This window comes from Neodiprion fabricii, chromosome 4, assembly GCF_021155785.1.
Source record: "Neodiprion fabricii isolate iyNeoFabr1 chromosome 4, iyNeoFabr1.1, whole genome shotgun sequence".
NCBI lineage: Eukaryota > Metazoa > Arthropoda > Insecta > Hymenoptera > Diprionidae > Neodiprion > Neodiprion fabricii.
Genome location: NC_060242.1, coordinates 17,420,065 through 17,444,857, shown reverse-complemented (window position 1 = coordinate 17,444,857; position 24,793 = coordinate 17,420,065). Strand labels below are relative to the sequence as shown.

Sequence of the window (24,793 nt, the reverse complement as noted above, 5' to 3'; positions counted from 1 at the left end):
TCGATCTTTTTCCACCGCTTCAATTTCTATTTAAAAAAAAAAATTTTTTTTTGTCAATTTTTTCCCTCTGCGTTTTTAGTTTTTTTTTTCTTCCTTCTATTTTGGATTGATCTTTTAATTTTCTTTCACTTTGCTCTTTTCTCTCCTTTCTTTAGTATCATAATGTGTTATAATGTATTGTATTATATTATGTTATATTATATTACATATATATGTATACATATATGCATATGTATATATTTATATATACATATATATATATATATATAAATGTACGCACACACATATATATATATACCTATATTATGTAGAGTACAGAGGAAAACAGGTAGGTCTCTTACGTTACACGTTACACGTTACGTTGCGTTACAGTTTAGTTAACTATAGTTGTATCATAATAGTAGTAGTAGTAGTAGTAGTAGTGGTAGTAGTAGTAGTAATAATAATAATAATAATAATAATAGTAATTGTAATTATATGTAGTTTTATGTGAATAATTATAATTATATACGTGTTTCACATCATACACAACGCGCGTGTACAATTTAAATTATATAATCATCTCTTTTATTTTTTCTCCTTTAGTTTTATTTCTTCTTGTACCACAAACGCCATTGAGCTATTCATTTTGTGCCGCGGTATTTTCGTTTATTCCTCTACTATTTGTAGTTGTTTTTCTCCTCTTTTTTTTTCATGTGTAAGTGTGTATTTGATTTAATTATCTTATTAATAATTGTGTTTTCTTTTTATTCTTTCCTTTGATTCGTTTTTCTAATTCTCAATCAATATTTTTTTCTTCTTTCACATTAGCGTTTTCATTGAAACGTGTGCGCCTGTGTGCCCGTAATTTGTGCGTCCGTAAACATTTACCGCGTTAAGTTAAATACATGTGCAGATACAAACAATAATCCGTACATATACCTTTCCAGGGCTCAAATTTCACTTTTTTTCTTCAACATATTTTTGTTCTTTTTGGATTTCAGCAACAGTTTCGCTTCTTCCACGTTTTTGTCCTCACTCGCATCATCGCCATTTTCTTTGATCATCATCCATCAATTCTTCTCTCCCCCACATATCTTAATTTTTCTCATTCCTATTTCTCACGTTAATTTGCGTAGACTGCACGCGAGAGTAGAGGAAAAAATTTGTATAGATCTTCTCACAGGCAATACAAAACAAATTCCAGATTTCAGAATATCACGCGATACTCGCATGATAATTCCGGGTGTTCGAAATTTGTCGATTTCCGTGATTTCCTAAACCATAACGATTTTCTCACCAATTCCAATTTCTCTTTTTCTTTCTCTTTCTCTTTCTCTCCCCCTCTTCCTTGCTTCTGACTGAATAAGAAAAGACTAAAAAAATACACCAAACGATTGGCACGAGGGAAAATTATCTCATTATTCGCGGCAGCAATTGGTCTAAATATTTTCTTCGATCTACCATCTGTTCATTTTTCATCTTATAACCGTTATTCCTCGTTCCTCCTTCTTGTATTTCCTCTTTTATACTTCATTTTATATCGGACTTTCAAGTAGTTTCGCTTTCTCCTCTCTGTCGTACATTATCGCATTATCGAGCCGCAACGGCGTAATTTTCGAGATGTGCAGTTCGTAATTTATTTCTCCTGTCCTCTCACACTTGCGTATTATGCTTCAATCATTTTCAACCCGTCGGAGGAATGGGAACAGAGGAAAAAGGCTAGAGGATGTGGGACGATTTCAGTGACAAATGATTAACAACGACAATAAGAGACAAATCGTCGTTTTATCGTTACGTATGTATATATAATAATTAATAATTATAAATTTTCATATCATGTGTTTCTTTAATGTTGGGGCAAGGTGCGTGGGGGATTTATGCGAGGGAGGATATCATGCGTTTCATTTCATTTATTCATTCTTTTCACTTGGTTTCTTGAGATTACTTTTTCCATTCAACAAAGAGACTGGGGAAGGGAATTATCTCTTCTTTTCTTTTCAATGTCCAGTCAATTTTTAGACGTCTCTACTATATGAATTCTCCTTTGGTCTTCCTCAAGTTCCAGATGGGAAAGTAAGAAAAGGGGGTCGGCAGCATTCGTTCATTTTTCAACTCCTCTTTCCCCATATTTTTAAACTATATAATATAAACTAGAAACGTTGGTACTCGTGGTTTACCTTGGCGTCATTTGTAATAACTCTGGCGTTGTTAATATATCTACGCAATTTAAAATCGACGACTAGGCTACTAGGTTGTTCTCGTATTTCTTGTTCTTCTTGTTCTTGATGTTGATGTTGTTGTTGTTGATGTCGATTCCGCACAATACAATTATCTTTACCACCACAACCAAAATTATCGTTCTTACTATTACATTTAATACTTTGACGATGTCCAAAGTTCCTGATCAACTTCAACTCCGGTTTATTGTGGGAAATAGGGGTAGCAGTGGAAGTATAAGTATAAGTATTAGTAGTATTAGTAGTATTAGTAGTAGTAGTAGCAGTAGTAGAAGTTTCATTCGTATCTGGCTGATAATGTACCGATTTTGTTGTATCGTCTTTAAATTTTTTTTCATTATCATCATTATGCGTCGTCGTAGTAGGAGTAGTGGTAGTAGTAATAGCAGTAGTGGTAATAGTAATAGTAGTAGTAGTAGTAGTAGTAATAGTAGTAGTAGTAGCAGTAATAGTGGTAATAGTATTATTAGTATTAGTAGCTGATACCGCGAACTTGTCCCGATCGTCATCGCGATCCTGATAACGACTATCTTGATCTTGAGAATGATCATAGCCGTACTGATCGCCGTTGGTCAAGTGGTGGTACTTGATACTGATGCTGTATGCGGATTGGCTGGTGCATTTGGTTCTTTGGATCAACATGTTCGGCTTGAAAGGAGCCTCAAGTTAGTTCCATATGCGAAGGAAAGAGTCCCATGAGCCCGTCGCCACCGCCATACCGTCCTCCGTTACGCCAAGACAGGATACGCGGTTGTCGTGTCCAGCCAGAATTCCTTTGGTTTTTGGCCACGCCAAGCATCGAGAGCATGTTCGAGTAGTGATAAAAAAAAAGGTGGGAAACAAGAAAATACAACAAAAATGAATTATGTGTTAAATTCCAAAACATAAACGACACGCCGTGTAAGAAATAATAAAGCGAATATATACAAACAACAGATAAATTTGGTCATTTGTTCATAAAATAAACTTACCGGCACGTTCGCTCTTCATCGAGTCCCAGACATTGCAATTGAAATCATCGTAACCGGCTAGAAGGAGCCTGCCCGACTTGCTGAAAGCCACACTAGTTATGCCGCAGATAATATTGTCGTGGCTGTACATAGCGAGTTCCTGGTCCGCCCTTATGTCGAATAGTCTGCACGTCGCGTCGTCTGAACCGGTTGCGAACGCGTAGCCGTTAGGGAAGAACTGAAAAGAAAATTTTTCTTCTGTCTTTCAGTTTGTCGGATTTGTTGTTCTTCCTTCAGCCTCTCGCCGCCTAATAATTTTTTGTTCTATTTTCATATTTGCGAAAAACGACCATTACTCACCGTAACGGCGTTAATGTCACTCTCGTGACCCGGGAAAGTCTGCTTGCATGAACCCTCGCGAATATCCCATAGCTTGGCACTTGCGTCGCAGGCACCCGATACAAATGTGCGCATGTCTGGCGCCAGCGACAGCGACATAACGTCACCTGTGTGACCAATGAACGATGTGCACTGTTGACCAGTCTCGATATCCCACAACGCGCTGTCAAATATCATAGGAGAACCCATATCAGTCTGTTTTATACTCATAAAATTACACATTTATCAGTTTAGTTCGATCAATTATCATCACTCGTCGATCGAGTAAGCAGTATATTTTCTCAACTCATACGGCATGTGAAACAAAAATGGGATAAAATCAGTACGACAAATTGACTCACCATGACATATCACCTGAGCTAGTGACGATTTGATTGTCGTCAAGGAACCGGCAGCATGACAAATATCCAGTGTGACCGGGCAGCTCTCGGCTTACCCGGACGTTGCCTTCCCTTGTTTTGAGGCTATAAATGGAGCATATATTGTCGAGGCCACCACAAGCGACGTAACTGCCCGACGGCGCATAGGCGCATGTCATTACCCACGAAGAGCGGAGTGGTATGGCGTGGACCTTGTTGGTTGTGTAGCTGTCCCAGACGATCAGCTTGCCATCCTGGGACGCAGATACTAGGTTCCTACTAACAATGATCACGTCAAATGTAGTAGTAGCAGTTGTTGCTCTGTCCAATGCAATTCTTTGGAACGCAGTGCAATCAATCAATCATTCGCATTGGCTAATCAATAATGACAAAGTTTATAAACGAAACGCACATTAAAATACCAAGAGACAATTCTTATAAGGAAGAAAAAAAAAAGAGAAATAAATAAAAAGACACGATATATTTCAGAAAACTTTTGGTAAACACTGTCATCTTCGCTTTCTTTATATTTTTCTTTTTGTTCCTTATGCTTACATTTTTCTTACGTGAACCACAAGCTTGTCGGACTTGGTAAGAAAAACAACAATTTTCAATGTGGGAAGAACGTTACAGTGGGTAATACCTGGAGTCGCTGCCCCAGTGCATAGCGTAAATCTTTGCCAAATGACCGCGAAGTGTGCGTCTCGTTCGCATCTGTATCCGCCCAATTGGTTCCATGCCTGACGTCGCCTGGGAAAGACTTGTGTCGCATGCCGCTTTTCTAGCATCCTGCGTAGCAATGATACAAAGTTTAAAAAAATTAAATTGTTCAGCATTTAAAAAACCACAATAATTGAATAACAAATTCAATTTCACAACATAATTGTAGATTTGTATAATACAATTGCTGATACATTGCTTGAATGTTTGAGCGATAGGTATTTTCTGTTTCTACTAGCAGTAAATTTTGTACAATGTTTGTAAAAAATTTATATCTTTATTTAACGGTATCATTAATCATTAATTCTATCTATCTATAACCTGTAAAAATTCATTGTGTTCCGTCAAATCGTTTATAATCGCCAGTAAAAAGCAAATCATTTCATTAGTGAAAATTTAAAATGATTGAACGATTGTAAAACCTCAACAAGTTAGTTCAATATGTAATAATAACTACTGTGTGCAATTGTTATTGTTATTAAGTGTAAATAAAATTGATCTGAATTTTTTCATATACAACTACATTCATTTCTATGTATTCATAATCACTGCTAAATTATGTTTTCTAACATACGAAAAAAAGAAGGTTTAATCGGAACAGAAGAAAGTAAAAGAAAGAAGAAAAAAAAAATCCCACACGAGAGCAGAACGACAGAGAAGAAAGAAGAAAAAAAACTTGTCCCGCTAATTTTCCTCCCAATTTCAGCCATTTTATTTTTTTTTTTTTTGTTTCTTTTGGTTTTTCCTTTGTCGTTTTTCGCATTTAAAAAATATAACTTCAATCCATTTAAAAACGCACGCCTGCTCCATTACGCATGTACATACACAAGTATTACATGTTCAATGTAACTGTAATACGTATCGCGGAAAAGATTGTTACATGCATTATTTGTGTAACAGGTACAACATACATATACGATGTATCAAATTTCGCGAGTATTTGCTGCACGTTTGCACACGTACTGAAAAAAGAAAATGTCGGTTGGGAATGCGAAGAGTGACAGGGAAGCGATAATAAGTGGAAAAAAAGCAGGGTAAAAAGGTAAAAAGGAAAAAAAACTAAGAGGAGAAGAAGAAGAAGAAAGGGGTCCAAAGGGCAGAACGGAAAGGGAAGACGAGAGGAAAACGACGACAAAGAGAAGGTGGTTCAGGAACACAGGGTACGTAGATAGGTATAAGGTAGTAAGGTATATACTGTATGTAACACGAGATTTAAAACAGGGCGTGGGAGCGAGAAAGAGAGGGGTTGTACAACGTGTATTGATCGGACACGCGACGACGACGCCGGCAGGCAGGCAGGCAGGCGGGCGGGCAGGCAGGAAAGGAACCTAAAGCCAAAGCCAAAGAGAAACCGAGAATCCTCCTCGTCGTCGTCGCCTGTGCCGCGCCCTATACGACAGAGGCTTTGATGCATCGTTACGTCGTACACGCTGTGGAGAAATTTCAATTTTACACGGTTGTCTGTTGCGAATTTAAAAAAAAAAAAAAAAATCTTTTTCAAACATCATTCGATGCAACACGCGATGATTACAGTTATCGATGATACGTTTCGAACCAATCTTACGTCTTTTTTATTCATTAAATTACAGTTCGGTTGATTAACCCTTTCGGTCACACGTTATTGTGCTGAGTCAAATTTAAGAACCGGATAGTATTCTATGGTTATTGGGCTCGCTGATTACGAATTTAAAATCCGAGTTCGAAAGGTCGAGATAACGGATCGAATATGACGGGGAAAAATTTGAAATTTCATCAAATCCGGTCAAAAAACTCTGTGCAGAGGTTTTCGGGGTCACTGATTACGAATCTGAAATCAGATTTTGAAAATTCAAGATGATGGATCCAACATGCTGAACGAAAGTTTCGAATTTGATGAAATACGGTCAAAAATCGTCATCAGCGAAACCAAAAACCCCGGGATAGAATTTTTCTCAGGAATCGATCGAATTTGAAATTTTCGTTCACCATATTGGATCCACCATCTTGAATTTTTAAAATCCGGTTTCACAATCGTAATCATCGACCCCAAAAACTTATAATTTATGTACGACATCGGTATGTGTAGAGGGGTAAGTTTCTCGGAAATGAATTATTCCTTCAATTTCGACGATTTTTTTCAATCAATTTGTTTCTAAAAATAAAAATTACATTATGTCGCAATAATGACTCTCAAATATTCAAAACCTATAAGTATACCTACGGAAATAGCAAAACCGCAAAGAAATATGTGGTAAAATTACTTACCACTGCAACTCAAAAGGTTAGTAGATATAAAAAAAAAAAAAGGAAACGCGTACGAACATTGATTAGTATAAACGTTGCCAACGCAAAGTCGAATCATCGTAAAAGTTATAAGAAAAATTTGTACATACATGTCTGTGTGAATCAGTAACATGCATATGCTATAAAAAATAAAAACAAAAAAAAAAAAAATTACAAGCGTTTGCTTTTCTACCATAGCCGAAACTTTTATATTGTTTGGATAATACTGTAAAAAATGAAAAGTTCAAAGATTGTACAACTACACAGCTAATAATGACACTAATAGCCTCAATATCTTGTACAGTTTTCTTATTGATAGCAGTTTGTCTTTACATACTTCGATACGTTATTCTCGTTTCTCTTTTTTCCCAATTCATCGTCTTCGTTCTCACATTTTCTAATTTTCTTTTCTATATATATTATATATATATATATATATATATATATATATATATATATATATATATATATATATATATATATCATTCACGCATGGATTCATTCATTCGTTGAAAAACAAAAACTTCGCAGAGTACCTCTGCGCATTTTTCTACATCCTTACACGATATAGAAAATATCATTACATGATACATACTAAACGTGTAGGTATATCATGTATAAATAAGAGTATGCGTCAGATCAATTGCATAACACGAGATTCGCGATGAGAAAGAAGAAAGAAAGCGGAAAAAACTACATTAGTTGCGAATGATTTGACACTTGTACATTACATGTAGATATATGTGTATGTAAGACTGTATATTATGTACTAGTTGAATTGAAAATCGAGTCGAATATTCACGATATAAAGAATATCAGAAATTCATTCCTTATTTTTCTAGTTTATTAAACGGTTGCAAAATTGTTGTGGATTTACAAACCGGTTTAGTTTTCTCTTGATTTTTGATTTTTCTTTTTTTTCTGGGTCATGCAAGATGATACTATTAATTATATGCAATGACGGAAAGTGACTGCGTCAAAAGGAAACCGAGGATAACATGCAGGCACCTCAACTTCCGGTTTTTGACCGATTTGAGGAATGAGTGTCGAACATTCCGTGAATAAAACGAGGATATTGTTATTCTTGTGATTCCTGTTGTTAGTATTATAAGATTACTGTAAAGTATCGTTAAAATATCGACGAAACCGAAGAATGTTTGAAACTTTAATTAAATTCAGGTGTGAAGAAAAAAATATCTCATATTAAAATATTTGTTTGATATGTAAATACGTTAGAGAACGAAGAACAGGGAGAGAGAAAAAAAAACCGAACAAAAATAATAATATTAAAAGTATCAATGAATTATACAGCTTTACTGCAGAACGAAACCTTTTTAATTTTAATCTCGATATTTTGTATTTGTCAAACTTTTTTATCTACTTTTTGGTTTTCATTTACAGCTTGCCTCTTCTTTTTGCGTTTAATAGATTTGGCCTACTTCTACCTCCTCTCCATCTCTCTCTCTCTCTCTCTCTCTCAGTTACATGCATACCTATACACATCCATACAAACTACATGGCATCTACATATGTATAACATATAGCAAACGTCAAAACCAATTCAACGACCTAGAACAACAATAATTTATCGCTGGCTCGTCATTCATATAAAGCAGCGCGTAAGAATATATTTATAAAAGATTATACGAGTTGAAAAGACAAAATCTGGTATTCGGGTGTATTTTTTCATCTTTCTTCAATATCTCTTTTCAATTATCTATTTATAATTATTTAGTTTCAAATTCGACATGAGGTTGAAGTTCGCGACACTACGAAATTACTACACGTACAAGTGTATTTCTATTTCATTTTTCTTCTTTTCTTCGTCGTTAAGTGCGGCAAAATATGATAAGAAAAAGATTATAAAATCGAAGACGAGGGAGAACGAAAAAGAAATAGAAATGCATATACTTATACATCACACACACGTACAGCGGCGGCCAAAGGTCTATTTTAAGAATTTCCAAGTATCGTTTTAGCATTGTTTATCAGATAAATTAGGAAATGTTTAAAAAATGAGAATGATTCGGAGCCATTTCTGTGTGACCCGCGCGGCTATCTGCAGTAGTTTAGTTTCTCCTCTTCCTAATTCTTTACTTTTTCCATCTCGTATATTGCATCGAGTTCAGAAACTGCCCTTCATCTCTCTTATTGCACACGTATAATACTTCTATAATTTGATTTTTGACTCAATGCCGACTAGAATTGTGTTAAACGCGCGACGACCTAAATTATACGTCGTAATGTCTCATAATTGAGACCGATTTCGCTCCGTGTCTAAGAAATGCCAGAAAAGAACGTGACAAGAGAGCGAATAATACACACAGAATTCTCGGTATAAAATTCAATCAAACGTTGACAGATGATGAATATGTTGTTTGAAGTTAGAAAGATAACAATAGCTTACATAAAATGACGTATGAAACGCACTAAGTTCAATTTCGAAAACATAAATTTAGAATAACCATTTGAAAAAAAGTTTACCTTGCAGAATGTGAGTATAATGTGTTTGTTTTCAACTATTTTTAATAGACTTTGAAATGCATCGCGGTAAATGAGGGCAAAGTTCGTAACGTTGGTGTGACGATCCATTTGTAGAGAAAAACTCGTTATATATATCGAAACTTTGGAATTTTCCATCAAGGTCGCTGAAAGGCGTAATTGAAGTGAAACTTACATACATCCAACGGGCGATATCACATTATTGTATTATTTCTGCAGTGAGAAAAGCGCATCGTTTGACCAAATTTAACGAACCAGGGCTGATTTTGTTATTTTGGAAAAAGAATTCTCTACACACCAAAAAACTCATATTTATTTCCATTTGGCGCTCCGGTTGATAAAAGAATAACGATTCTGGAAATCATTACAAGTGACGAAAAGTAAAAAGAAAAAGAATAAAAAAAGAATACTCCACAGTCATCCAAAATCTGAGTTTTGTCGACCTGTAGAGAAATCATTTTTACGAACAAAACTAGCCCCTAGACAGTTCATTATAAAAACGTTTCATCAATTCGATGTTTTAATCGTTGAAATAATTGGTGAACAATGCGATGTCTGCAAAATCGTCAAGAATAATATCATAGTAGTTGAAATTTATGATACAGAAACATAAAAAAAAAAAAAACATCTTGCGTTATGGAAATATTTTTTCGACTATATTGAATCGCGCAGTCAACTTTGCACTTTTGCTTTCGAATACCTACGTTTAAAATAATTTTCAAATTAAAACTTCGGAGTCCGTCTCGCAGCGAAATAAACAGATGATTAAATCTGTACGATATTTATTCAGTTCTATATATATATGATTGACCACATTAGCGCACATTCCAAAAAATAACGCGATCACTTATCAGGTTGAAGTTTGTAACCGTATCATAATGATGGATCTTCGAAAAACGTCGTTATTTCGCAACTTTAGAATAATCTAAAATTTCAACAAACTTACATTTTATAAATTCAACATCTTCGGTTATTCTAACGCTGCAAAATAGTAATTTTTGGTTTCAACGTTTCGATACGTTACAATTACTAACTTCGGCCTTGTGATCATTTTACCGAGAAATTTGAAAAATAAAAAATAGTTTCAAATCACTTTCATGAAAGAAAAAAAAAAAACATCCCGATTGAATTCCGCTAAGCATATACTTATAAAAAAAATACGAATAGCGTAATAAAACTGAGCAGATGTTACATCAAAGCAAAGATCGAAAAATCATTCGTTCCTATATTTCCATGACTTTCGACGAAGATTTCACGATTTCACACCCTAACTTTCATGAATTGCCTATTCGCCGTCGAAACACCGTTATTCACCTCGTGACACTTTACGAAAAACTCTCGTTCCAATGCCTACATTATCGACAAATGTACAAACAATACAAACACTGCAACAATAAAACATTACACATAAAATAAGAAAAGAAAAACTCTCACCCTGATCGCATTCTTGAGCGTCTCCGCCTCCTGGCGAAGACTATCGAGTTCGTTCATGATGCGTTTTCGTACCCCGTTTCTCTATCGAAAAACAGACCGTAGTCGGGTTTTCTCCAAGCGACGGAAGGGGTAGTGGGTTAAGGGTGCGTGGGGTCGGACGGGAGGGTGGGTGGGTGGGAGGGGTGAGAGAGAGGCAGGGGGGCCGGGGTTGAATAGAGGGAGGGGTTCGGGAGGGGGGGGAGGGGGACCTGATGTCCAGGCCTGCAGGGGTCCGTCGTCGTCCCTCCTCTCCTCGTTACCTCTTCCTCTTCCTCTTCCTCCTCTCGCCCCAGATCCTCTCGATACGATATTTACTATCCTCCACCACCACCGCCTCCTCCTTCTTCCTCTTCCTCTTCTTCTCCTTCTTTCTTGACGCTGTTCTTGTTCTTATTGTTGTTGTTACTACCGTCGACGACGATGCTTCTGCTGCTGCTGCTGCTGTTGTTGCTGTTGTTGTCGGTGTCGCTGTTGGGATTATTACAGTAACGTTGTGACTGGATTCGATTGACGTAAACGACGACACCGAACTCGATGATCCTCCTCCGGTTTTCGAATGTACCGCTTCAACTGCACCTGCAACCCGCGGCCCTCCTCCTATCCTACCGCAAACTATGGACCTCCGAGATGCCAGCACCGCGCGCCAGCTTGACTTGTACCTTCAAATCCTCCGCCTCTTCCTGCTCGTCCTATGCTTATCCACCCGCGGATTGCCTCCTTCGCCCTCCACAATTCCTCCTCCACCGCCTCCTCCTCCCTGAAAACAATACAACAAACGGTCATCATTGCAGTCCGATACTTTTATCGTTTCGGTTTCTCTTTTTAGCAAATTCAAAGTTTCTTTTACATTTCCCCTGAAATAAGAACAATAATAACAACCGTTATCGGTAATAGAATTGACCAATTTTCAGCAATTCCGTCATTCGGTGATTACAATTATTCTGTTACATGCTTAGAGAGGAGAAACAAATCGAATTCTCCTTCTTTCCCTGCGCGGATGTTATTGATGGAGCATTGATGCAGGAAAGAGAGAAAAAATCTGCACGAATTTCATTCGGCAAATGAAACGAGTCGTAGAGAGGGAATAAGACTTGAGGAACAACAGAAAAAGAAAAAAGAAGACCGAGATAACAAACGCAATCATATTTTTCGTGTATCGATCCTTGTTCGTCGCAATGTTGTTCAACGTGATAATTAAATAATAATTGTACCTCGCAAGTACCGAGTCAAAAGTGTAGATATGCATATATACCGATTATCAACTTACGCTTCGCGAACTGCTGCAAAACAACGATGATACAATCGTTACGTCAAAACGTCATCTGCGTGCAAAGACGCGATGCAGGCATCTGTTCGTCATTTCGAGAAAAAGAGAAAGAGAAAGAAAGAAAAGGAGAATAAAGGATATCTACCTATATGTATAACGATTTCTTTATATATTATTTCTACAGAAAAATCGAGCAACGGTAAATTTGCGTTGTTAATACTGTGTTTTACGTATATCCTTTCTTCGTATATCTTTCTTTCTTCCTTTGTTTCTTTATATATATTTTTCTCTGTCCGATGAAGTATGACAAACAAATGTAACAACGTCAATGCATCCGAGTTTCCTAGAATATTCCACTTATGATATTTCCTCCTTCTCTCCGCTTCTTCCTCTTCGCCTGCGTGTGTGAAGTAATTAATACCTCAACGACCAAACGAAACAGCGACAGCAAACAACGGATCTTGAATCATTAGTCCAAACAACATTGACAACTGTAACGATACATTTAAAGAAAAAAAATAAAAATTGCGCGACACTATTTTTCCAATCTTTACCTCGATCTTTCTATTTTGTCGTGTATCGTAAAAAACACACACCCACACTTCTATCACTATTAATTATACAATTTCCTTAGTTCTTTGCACTTCCAGCACTTCTCCGCCGCGGTGGTAAAATTTTTAGGTCGATATCAAAGTAAAACTGCACTTATAATCATACTCCAAGAATAAAACGGAAATACGACGATAAATAAATTTACAGACCTTAGTTTACCATCGGTCAATTATCGTAATATCGTACAGAGTTTCTCTTTGCATACGCATATGTAATAAATTAGTTAAAATCGTATATAGACCGAAACTCAAACGTCAGGAGTAAAAGCAGCAGCAGCAACAGCGCGTCGTAATCGATACCGCGAGGAGGATCTTCTCATTATCGGCTTAAAGCAATATATATAATCCTCCGTCAGGCGCTGCTATACACACACATATATATACATACGTGTATATATCTCTCTGTCTCTCTCTCTCTCTCTCGCTATTTATCTATATCATCTCTATGACATTTCTTCTTTCTACTCGGATTCTTTTTCACTTTCACAGAATTAATCACGAACGACGATATATCACGATGATAAAAGAATCGGAGGTTGGTTGACAACGAGAAGTGAAAAATCGCCGTTAATTCTTTCACAATTTATACACATATATTATACATTATACCACAAAATACCCGGTGTACATAGATATTTACGTATGAATATCGTACATTCACACACCCCCTCCACCCAACATCCGAAGAATATAACTATTTTCACAGTGCACGAGATTTTCCTCTACTATACCTTGCTAGTGTGTTGTAATTATACTATCCGTTTAACGCGTATAATATTATATCTTACAGCTTCTGTATTTACAACAATAACTATCCTTCACTTTTCTTCCATCGCAGCGTCTCTACCTCTCTCTGTCGATTACGTTTTACACACACGAGCTGTATTGTCCAACAACGCTATCTCTTTCCCGTTATTGTTGTTGTACAGTTAATATTATGGATAATTATTGTTGTTCTCAATGTCCTCGTTGTTGTTGTTGTTGTTGTTGTTGTTGCTGTCATCGATAACAAGTAAAAATAATTTTCATTTTCATTCACGTTATAATATCCTCGGTATTATTTTCCGTTTCATATTATTCATTTATTTATTTAGTTTTTGACTCCGGTGACAATCGAAAGTTTCTTCCTCTCGCATCGACTGCACAATTATACAAGTTTTCTTTACAAGCGACGACGACGACGACGACGACGACGACGACGACGAAGAAGAAGAGAAAGAATAATAATCAACAGCGAAACGGGTTTAACCGACGGACGAACGAACGAACGAACGAAGGCAGACCACACCCAGCGAGTCAGAGCGAGCCGACGACGGGAACGACGACGAGGACGACGACGTCGGAACGTTTGCGCGGCGCGCGCTGGAACCGACGTCGAAGGGAGGGAGGGAGGGAGGGAATGTCATGACGGGGGGGTGAGGGGGGGGGGGGGGAGCAGGGCGAACCGGCAAACCGGCGAACCGGCGAATTACGCGGAGACGCGACGCTATATGGGGAGAAAAGCTACGGCAGCGCCTCCCCCTCGAAACGTACGCCGGTATAGAGATATTCGAGCGTCGAATTTTACAACTAAAATTGACGGGGCGCAACCACCGCACACGACCAACAAACAACCACCGTTGTTTCGTCGATCTCGCGACGCGGAGGTGAATTCTTTCCGATATGCTTGTTGAGTGTACGCGCAAGGAAGGGTGAAAATTAACGAAATGAGAGAAATTTTTAGTTCCGGTTACCGCTCGGTCTCGTAACTATTTTCATTTTTTACCAAAATCGAAAAGTATAGTTCTAGGTACAAAATGAAAATTAGTTTTTCTATCTACTACCGGAAAGTCTGGTATCCGTTGCTATTCTTTCTTTCTTATTACGATCACTGTTACTAGATTTTCTTGCAATTGTTGGGAAAATTTAATTAATGCTTGCGCGACGATAAATTGACGTTAAAGCCTTGTTTAACTATAAAAGTAGAGTAAACCGATGAAACTGATTTTCCGTTGCGATTACCAAAAAAGGATCGACGATAGCGCGAAATGTTTTTCGTGTACTTCGTTTTTCGTAATTCCAACGATGATCGAACAGCTTTTTTTTTTTTTCAACGATACCTGATTTACTAACTTTTTCCAGTTACTGTAACGAATGAAATTTTTCTCTGTGTGTAGAGATAATATTGATAAATGTGTGGAGAGTTATAAAATGTGAAAATTTTATGTTTGATAGGATTTTAAAATTACGCTGAAAGTCGGGTTGTAATTGCGAAGATAAGAAAGATGATAAAAAAAAAAACATATGCGCGTAATATTAAATATTCAAAGAAGCAGGACATGTCTGTATTTTTTGCGTAGACTTTTTTTTATAATGAAGCTTTTATAAAGTCGAGAAGTTTGTTGGAAACAGTTGAAATACAAAATCAAGGGTGGAGCACGGAAAAACAGAATTTTCATTATCCCGACGATTCGATACAATCATTGCGTGGTTTTCTATACTTTAACCTTCCTGTATCACAATTGCGATTTATGTTTACGAGGGGCTATTCAATCCTTGTTCAAATCGCAAACCACTTTGCGGAAATGATTTCTAAGGTATCGGTAATAAATCAATATAAATCTCTGAACAAATTGTTTGAAATCGTTCGGTTTCCGAGCACAAATCGTTCAAAATTTGACCAGAAATCGAATGAAATCGTTTGAAATCACGGTGTAAACTACTCGAATTCCCTGAATAAAAATCTTCGGTACCAAAATAGGTTGAAATTGCATGAAACTGAGTGAAATTATTGTAAGAATGAAGGTAGTAACTTTACTGGTGTAGAAGGTAATAACAATAAGGATGCATGTTTGCGAAAAATCATTACTTCGAACGTTTAGGAATATCTGACGATGAAATGTAGTAAACCATGACAGAAAAAAACAGTCTCATTTTGGGTAAGGTAACTCTTTGAAACTAGTACTAAAATTGGATAATAATGATTTATTCTTAAAGTTTCGTTACTTTAACGTTACCAACTTCAGCCTCGTATATTATTAGGAACCGCGTGAAATCATTGAAATCTTGCAGTCGCTAGTCACTTGATTTGTAACTAAATAGGCCCTCGTATCGTCAAAATTCTGTCAAACGAATAAAAAATTTTTTTGAAAATTCGGCACTATAAAACGTTTTCTTCAGTTTTCTGATCTTTTTCATTATTATTTTTTATCCCCTCCAGCGCCGATATTTTTGCTTGCTATATTCTCATTAATTTCGACGATTGCATAAAACAGATTCTATTATACACACGTTGATGTAAATTTTTTTAACGACGCTTACCTTCTTTACAATTAACGACTTTCCATACTTTGACAATTTATACAACTGTATAAAATTAGAAATTTTCGCATTTTTTTTTTTCAATGAAATTCGACACTCTTACTCCAGACTGTATCAATTTCGATCATTCTACACTTTACATACCCCAATCCACCCGATTTTGTCGTCGGGATTGTAAGGTTGTGCTCCTCTCCTATTTTTATTCGTCATCTTTCTACTTTCCTTCTCGGTAAGGACTTGGTGCAACGAACGGTCATACTTCAATTAATAAATAATGCATAACAAAAAAAACAAAAAACAAAATTCATATCATTTAATATTATTCTTTCGGCAAATTTCCTCCTCCGTTTCTTATAACGAAATAACGATTTGAATACCTCCTCATCGTCGCTACTCCCAGTTTAACATTTCAATATTGTGCATAGATTACCGTTAACTATTAAATATATAGAAAGCGCAGATATAACTATACTTCGATAAATATTCTATACAAGTTTATATACGCTAAAGGAATCGAAATCGTGCCGGTCAGAATTAATTAATTATCGTATCTCAAAAGAATTTACATCGAGCATAGAAAAAAGAGGATATATCTGCGTATACTTATTCGATTAGAATGACAGACACAAAAAAATTCTTCCTTAGATTTGACGATTTTTGTTCTGACCTCCGGCATTTTATGTTTCGTAAAGTTTATTACGCACACACGGATAAAGGAAGCGAGGTGTTTGTTGCTATGCTCGTTATTGCCACGTATTATTATTTTTATTATTGAAATATTGTGTGATATTATATATACTCCTCTTCTGTTTCAATTTCATCTTTCTCTCGTTACCTTGTTACCTATTACGTACACCATGTCTGTCTACTCGATTATTATCAGACGTATTAGATTTCTAAAACTTTGCAATTCATTGCCAGAGTTTACACTCAATAAGAAGAATAATTAAGAAAACTGTGTACATATCAATTTGCTGCAACGCGATGTTTCGTTAAGTTATCTCACTCCGTCTCGGCGATCGATGATTATAAACGTGAAAAACTTATAATATATTACGCTGTTGCACTCCGCGGGTGAAAGAAAATTAGAAAAAAAAAAAAAATAAAATAAAATACAAATAAAACCGAACACGTATGCATCATGGACGATTATTAGAGTGCGGCATGTGATAAATTGGCCAATAAATTGTATCATCAATTATTCCACACCGAACACTTACATGATTGCGCGCATGTAGGCATCTGTGTATATGTGTGAGTTTAAGCTTATTCCTGCGCGCAACAACAACTCGACGTACTCTGTGTACACATACATATCGAATGTTAACCGCGGTGTGCAGTAGCGTGCAATAAATTTTCAAGGATCAGAATGATCTCGTAATGTAAACGCGAACGATAAGAAAAATCGAGAATGGAATTAGAGAAACGAATTCGGCCGTGTAGAAAGGCCCCTCGTCCTCGACGACAAGTGTAAAGAGGATTTCTGACCTGACTGTACATACAAAGAGCGCCGCGAACGGTGCTTCGTAACTTGTAATTTCCTGCGTAACAAAGCAGCGGCTATATCGGAGAGCTGGTGTAATGTATGTACGCGGGTCTATAACTCCCTGTTCATACTGTGCCGACCGACTTTTCTGCGGTTTCCACAATTCACTTGAGTAATAGAGAAAAGGGTGAAAGAGAAAGAGAGACAGACATATATATATATATATCTGGAGAGTGAGGAGAAATTGCGGTAATGAAAACGAACGATGACGATGACGAAGAAGAAAAAGAAGCGCAACACGCGAGCAACAAGAAAAGATGGTCGTGGGGGGGGGGGGGGGGGGGGGGGCAAGGGAGCGGAGAAAAAATAAGGCTACACACCGATGACAAGTCACTTCCTTCGTTCTCCCTTTTGCTTTCAATTCAAACCGTACCCCATCGTTGGTTTGCAACGACGACGACGACGGAGGAATGAAAGAAGCAAAAAAGCAGTAAACTAAGGTCTTCTGATTGTCAGTTAATTGCTCTCCGTTTTGGTTCGTTGTACATGGAGGAGGTTCAATAATATCGTGTCAATATTAACATTCTCGATTATACATATACGTTATATGAATGTACAGATTTGTGGAATAACGATTCAATTTCACGAACAACTTTTCCTTCACTGTGACCGAGAGCGATCTTTGCCGAAGAAAATTTGTCCACGTAATTATATATTCGTGAAACTCTGATTCTTCTTCTCGACAATACCGATGAACAGTTTCAACAAGTAGAGAAATAAAATTATAACCAAACCGACTGACGAATTGTACATACAAAAACTGGGGTATAAAGTCCTATTGAGCGATTACATAGAATGTTTAAATCAGTTATGGACGGAAAGGAATTCTGTTTTTACGATAATTGAGCGAGACTTTTCACATGCGCTTTCCATCCCATTAATGACCAGTGACATATTATCATCATATCAAGTTGAAATTTTACGGTTACTCTCCTCATCTGTACAATGTTTAAAAATCTGTGAATCAGAAAATTCGCCGCTATCATTTGCTTCGAGGGTTCAATCAATTCGGGTTCAATCGTACAGACGGACACGATCATCGAGGATAGAAGATGTACCTATAATAACATGCATGCACACTGCTCGTGTTTAACATAAACCGGCCTCCTCGCAACGCCTTCTACATCGGTGCCAGAGTGCGTGTGTGTGTGTTTTCTGTTCGGGGCGTTGAATCAGCCACGAAAATATCATGACGAGGGGAGAAGGAAGAAGACGAGGAGTACGAGGACGAGGAGGAGGAGGAGGAGGAAGAGGAGGACGGGGGGAGTTGAGAATTTCGCCGACCGCGTGAAGAAGCCTCAGCATCACGTACATGCATGCATTTCCCATATTTAACGGTCAAATATGAAACACTCTCAGTTTCCTCGGCGTTTCTTTACCGAGAGAAACTGTCGTTTTGTGAAACACCGCGGCCTCGGCGAGACTCGCCGCTAATGTATAACCGCCGCCATGTTTGATCCCCTATCGCCAAGCAAAACGCCTAACTCTCGCCCTGTCTTTATCACTTCTTTCTCATGGCAGCTAGTCGAAGGCGATAACGAACGAGTTATGTACAAGTCGAGGGACTTAATAAACAGATGGGGATCGGAGACGGTGGTTTTCGGGCGAGAAGAGATCCGATCGGATCCATACATGCTTGGAAAGGGTGGAGGAAGGAGGATGGGGGGGGGATAGGGGGGGGAGGGAGCCTCGCGATGAACCCAAGGTGCCGGAATAATAAAATATCGCCCGGGAGGGGGGGATGATGCTGTCAAAGTGTAGATATCGTACCTGATTTCTCGGTCGTTGGATTCGGCTTGTTTCTCCGTTCGATCCCTGAGCCCTTCCTCAGGTCGATTCGGCGTTCACCTTTGGTAGATATCGAACACCTCGCACTCCGCCTCCCTTTCTCTTTCTCTCTCTCTCGCTCTCTCTCTCTCTATGTCTCACTCCGCGTTTCGCCTGGGTAATCGGACGTGTTCCGGCGTTCCGTTGGTCGGCTAGAAACTGCGATGACGAGGACGCGAAGACCGAGAAGAAGAACAATCGAGCTACGACGCCCGGCTCGTATACAAAAAGCCCCGTTTCCCGATAATCCCGCTCACTCTGTCCGCTCACCGCACGATTCACACTCTACGAGCTGCCGCTCCTAGTTCTTCGTCTCGCTCGCAATGGCAGCGGTCCGCGCACCTGCCGCTATCCGCACGAATTACACTGCGTCGCGTTCCACGTACCGCGGACCAGTCGCGGACACCGGGCACTGAGGAACGAACCACTCCCCTGAGTCCCCTGGCGCTGTTCGCCCGGGCAATGCGTCGGACAAACACGTTCGGCCGCGATCTCGCGGCGTTAAAATCGTCTGGCCGCTGCTTGACGGCCTGTTTCGGCTCTCTTTATCACGCTCGAACGAACTGCAACGTTCACTGAATGATCCTCACCGCCGTACAGTTCTTTTCATCGAGGGGCTCGCCGACGGCCACGGAGCTGCTTAGCTGCTGCTTTGCTGCCTCGCTGCTGCTGCTGCCTGCTTCTCACGTTCGATGGTGGGGCGCTGTAATGGCCGGCGAAGGGGGGCGGCCAACCGAGGCGCGCGGCAAGCAGGGCGGGGCTCCTTGCCGATACTCTCGTCGACCCCGGGCCGGCGCTCGGGAACCTTCGGCTAACCTCGGCTCCCCCCCTAAGCCCGGCTGACGTCACACCCGAGATGCGAACGCAGCGCCACGCGCCCGCGAATATTCGAACGCAGCTAGAGTCGGGGCGTTGACTGAAGACTGTTAGAGATGGTTGCCCTAATGGGGTATTGTGTGCCTTGTTGAATTACGTGTGAACGGCTGGCACCGGTAAGGTAGCTACCGGATCGCAAACCCAGTTACACTTACCTACCGAATATTGGTCGCGATAATTTTCTTGAGGTTAACCGTCTTTAAATTCTTCGGTCAACAGTCTGGGTTTGCGGACTGCTATTAGAGGTTCTCTCTGCTATTAGATTTGAACCACGGGTTTGGAACGACAAATCCAGAGACGATAAGGATTGAACGTGCGGTTGTGACTGGGCAGTATGGCGGCAAGATCTGGGCTGTTAACAAATTGTTGTAGGTCAATCGCACGAATATAAGAGTATAAAAAACTTGATAGTAGCTGTGAAGCTTCAGTTACTTTGCAAGAAATTGATGTGCGGAAGAAAATATAGCCAAAAAGGCTTTCAAAACTAAATATAGCCCACTTGGAGTAACGCATTATTCTGCTACCAGATATTACAATGCCATATTTTCATTCATCCTAGCATCCATAACTCAGCATCAAACAAATTTGCGGAAACTGTTTTACCTTGCGACAAACTTTAAATCCACTCAAGAACCCAACTCGCATCATTGGTGTGGGTGCACTTTGTATGTAAATACCGGTCTGGCCGCCTCTCGGATTTATTTCGAATTCGGAATTCGAACCGTCGGATGATTAATAATTGTGATTGTCAGTCCCGTTCAGTCGCGTCGTACGTCATGGAAGTCACTTAATACGGGAAAGAAATTGGCAGCTAAAGATTTCAAATTTTCTGCTAATTATCGAGTCGATCGAAAGCTAAGCACAGTGTTTTCAAGATGATAATGAGAATTTCAAATGTTCCGAGAACCTCTGCGAAGAGCGCAATTAAACCTAGTTGTCAAAGTACGATCTTGTTGATCATTTCAGATTGCGTGATTGCTTTCGAAACCTTGTATCGAAAGCGTCAATGATAATCTTCGGTTCCTTGGAATCTTCACGATTCAAATTTCCATCAATGCTCTAAGACATCGACTCATCTCGCGGAGCTTCTCGCAAACGTCGCGATAAAAGTCTAACAGCGCCGAGACAAGGTTCTACGCCCTATTCGTCGTCTGACGTCACTGTTCGGTTGATACCCGAACCGTAAATAGCCCATTATTATTTCTTAAATAAGGCTTCAATCGATGAGGCTGTTCGAATTCAATTGATTGCAATTAAAGTTACCATTTGATAGTCAATTACGAGTTACGCAAATTAATAAATTGTAAAATATTTGTAAGTAAATAAAATATGGAATGTGTTCACGAATATGTATTATTTCCCCTTCAAAGATTTACCATTCCGACGAATTTATAAATTGTGTAAGTATTAATTATCGAGAGAATTCGTTTACCAAGTGACTTATTGATCGCGGTGCGAGTCTATTCGTTTCCTGCATCACCGAGGGAGCAACGAGTCGCCCAAAGGACGGTGAGGTATGTGAAATTGGCCCGTGACTTTCAAATTTCGAAAAAAAAACCGGTACCAAATGATTGCTCCTTAATTTTTCCTAGTTGCTCTATAACTTTTGTTGACTTTTGTTGTGCTCCAGCACCGTTTACAAGAAAATTGAATAAAAACAAAATCACGAATAGCTGGATATTTGCTTCCAAATTGCGTCTAATTGCTCCATTCTTTTCATTACTCGTTTCCTCGTAGTTTTCGAACAATTGAAGAAACGAAATCGACATTTTTCCTAAGGCCAAGTGCCGTGATATTTGAATTTATGGTTCATGTAAGCAAACTAAATTTTAATTGGTCCAAATTACCCCTAATTGTTCGACTATTTTTAATAATTACTTCCCGAGGTGTTTTTCGAGAAAATTGGAGGAATCCAGATAAACCCATTTCCAGAGTCGAGTGGTGCCGAATTAGATCTGTCACTTTTTCTTGAACCAATAATTTCATTCTCTACACGTCTATAGTTAGCGGTGGGTCGCTGGTTCGTTTCCCGTCATGGGCGGGTTGTTTCTTCTGCAGATTTTCACTTTTGAAGAACATTTTTAACTTCTTTTTCCACTTTTGCTCAAACGCTTCGAGTATCAACTCGATATTTTCATATACCATTTTCAACAAACTGTCCCGCTTGAGGAGTGAATAAAATTGTTATTAGTCTTGCAGTTTTCACAGTACTCATTACATTCAGTTGGTTTCAGGTTGAAATTTTCATTTTTCATATCAAACCTCTCGTTGCAGATATTGTAAAATCTTATTTATACAATGACCCTCTTATGGTTTGTTAGTATTTTCCGATGACTCAAATATTCGCTAACCTCGACAAGTCTTGCTACAGCTAATTTTGTAATCAAGTGAAAACCCACCACATTAGATTAATATTTAATTTTCATAATCCGTATTCAACACATGCATTATTTTAATATGCTGAATAATTATGTCAAGTTTTGGAAATGATCTTGAACCTATCATACCTGTTGTTCCAATTCTGTGATAAATTGATGTGTTCAGTAACCACATGATGGTTTTTGAAGCAGCTTCTCTCAATGCAGATAATCGTTGATGCCGATCGACATTGTTGCTGTTTTCTTCTGTAATCAAGTAAGATATCACAATATTTTGTTAGTAATGCAACTTTAAAATCGAAATGTGCAACATTGAAAATTTACCGTAATTTTTCTGAAATAGTAAACTTTTTTGAAACGAAAGTAGCATGATAGTACCATCAAGAATGATCTGAACTGTTTTCTGTCCTTCCATAACATTGTGAACTGTTCAGCTTCTACATTCTAATTTTCAATACTTGTTCCCACGGCGACGTTCCAGAGTGAATACTATACTAAACATGTAATTTTCCTACCAATAAATAGAAAATTATTACTAACTTAGTTTCCGCGTGGGTCGGCGGTGTAAGAACGTAACGATCAAATCGCAATCGTCATTTGTTTAACCACTGAAAAAGGTCAGTCAGAGGCATACCGCGTGAAAACGAAACTCTCGGTGGTTTTAAACTGTTTATTTGACAATCACTCATCAATGCTAGCCACACGGATCGAGTTAGTTACGAAAAACCATTAAATTGAGCACAAATTTGCATAAATTCGGAACGCACGATTCTACCCGAGTACTTTCGAACTCTACGCCGTCCCAAAAATCCTCGAGTACCCTGAAGTTGGCGCTGCAGCAGCGACGCCTGCGCGGCAAATAAATGCGACGCTATACCCTCTGACCAGGATTTCGGAATTAATTTTCAACGACAAAAATTTGTCGGTAACTTATTTACTGTCGGTATGCAGAGTGTACAAGGGTAGACCGCTTATCGACAATCATTTACCGTCCCTCGAAAATTAGTTTCAAGTACCAATTTCATCTCAGAGAACTCAGGATCTTTAATTCGTACGAAATGCGACAGGTGGCTGAAAAATTAACGCGGGCAGCACGGAACCGCATTGCGCAGTTTCAAAAGGGAAAAAGGAACCGGGTGTGTTGTAAGCCTGCCCAGAAATACGTGCGGAGAATGAAATAAAATTATTTGATAGCCGTGTGTACGTTCGGATGTCATCGTGACTCAATGAAATCTGAAAAGCGGCAGCTAATTACAGAGCTTTGACTTTAATCGCGCGTATCTCCGAATGCGAATACATAGGTGCGATTGAAATCTCCTTATCCCAACGGGATGTGTGCTATTTGTTTGATTTACTGCGCGCGTATAATAAAAACAATTGTGTGCGCGACTCGTTTGCGAATTTTATGATGGATTCGCGGGCGCACAAAGAGCCGCGTTCTTCTATCTTCCGCGAGGTAAAAGCTCTGCAAACAGGCAAGGCAGCTGATAAAGCGGTGACCGGTTAGCGCGTCTGTTTTATTCGCGGGATCGACGAATACTATCGGAATCGCAATAAATCTATCATTCCTGCGGAGTCAATTATTGACAGCGGAAAATTCCCTAGCGCAAAATTCTCCGAATGATCGTCTCTAATCGCGCTCGGTCAGAATCATTCCGAAACAAGTCGATCGAAATATTGAAAAATTAAGAAGTTTGAGACTTACTTACGAGAGAAAGGAAAAAAATACAAATCCCAGGGATTATCAATTTTTACAAAGCCTCTGCAAGTGGCCCGCTGCCAATTTGCGTAGGTATATTATGAGTAAACTGAGTTCGTGGAAGTCTGCAGCGGAGCTAATTCGTTTCACTCACGACAGGCACAGGCAAGCCGACAAAAATTTTGACGTTTAAAATACGTAACGCTTTTCTATGTTACACTCTACTCGACCAATGTTTTTGTTTTGCAAATTACGAAGATTGTCTAACGACGCGAAAAAAAAAAAAAATTACGTAGATTCCAAATTTTCTACGACAGCATAATTACAGCATCGGGTAAATGTTGTAAAGAATTCAAATTACCAAACAACTTGGATGTAATAATCCAAAGTGAATTATAATGTTAT

At 38.6% G+C, this 24,793-nt stretch overlaps 1 protein-coding gene across 3 annotated transcripts; it reads right to left on the bottom strand.

The window, feature by feature from the left end:
- Positions 1 to 1,312: 1,312 nt before the first annotated feature.
- LOC124181507 (guanine nucleotide-binding protein G(I)/G(S)/G(T) subunit beta-1) lies at positions 1,313 to 20,118 on the bottom strand. 3 transcript variants are annotated; one of them, XM_046568141.1, is made up of 7 exons: positions 19,379 to 20,118; positions 10,846 to 11,641; positions 4,571 to 4,716; positions 3,910 to 4,203; positions 3,530 to 3,731; positions 3,191 to 3,407; positions 1,313 to 2,992 (listed from the first exon to the last, which is right to left on the bottom strand). In XM_046568141.1, the coding sequence occupies exons 2-7, from the start codon at positions 10,900 to 10,902 to the stop codon at positions 2,886 to 2,888; spliced, it is 1,023 nt and encodes a 340-aa protein (XP_046424097.1). In that variant the 5' UTR covers positions 10,903 to 11,641; positions 19,379 to 20,118; the 3' UTR covers positions 1,313 to 2,885. The 3 variants fall into 3 exon arrangements, with proteins under 3 accessions (XP_046424097.1, XP_046424095.1, XP_046424096.1); XM_046568139.1 differs by having other exon boundaries at positions 3,910 to 4,206; positions 19,379 to 20,117; XM_046568140.1 differs by lacking the exon at positions 19,379 to 20,118 and adding an exon at positions 12,152 to 12,303 and having other exon boundaries at positions 3,910 to 4,206.
- Between the last annotated feature and the right edge of the window lie 4,675 nt (positions 20,119 to 24,793).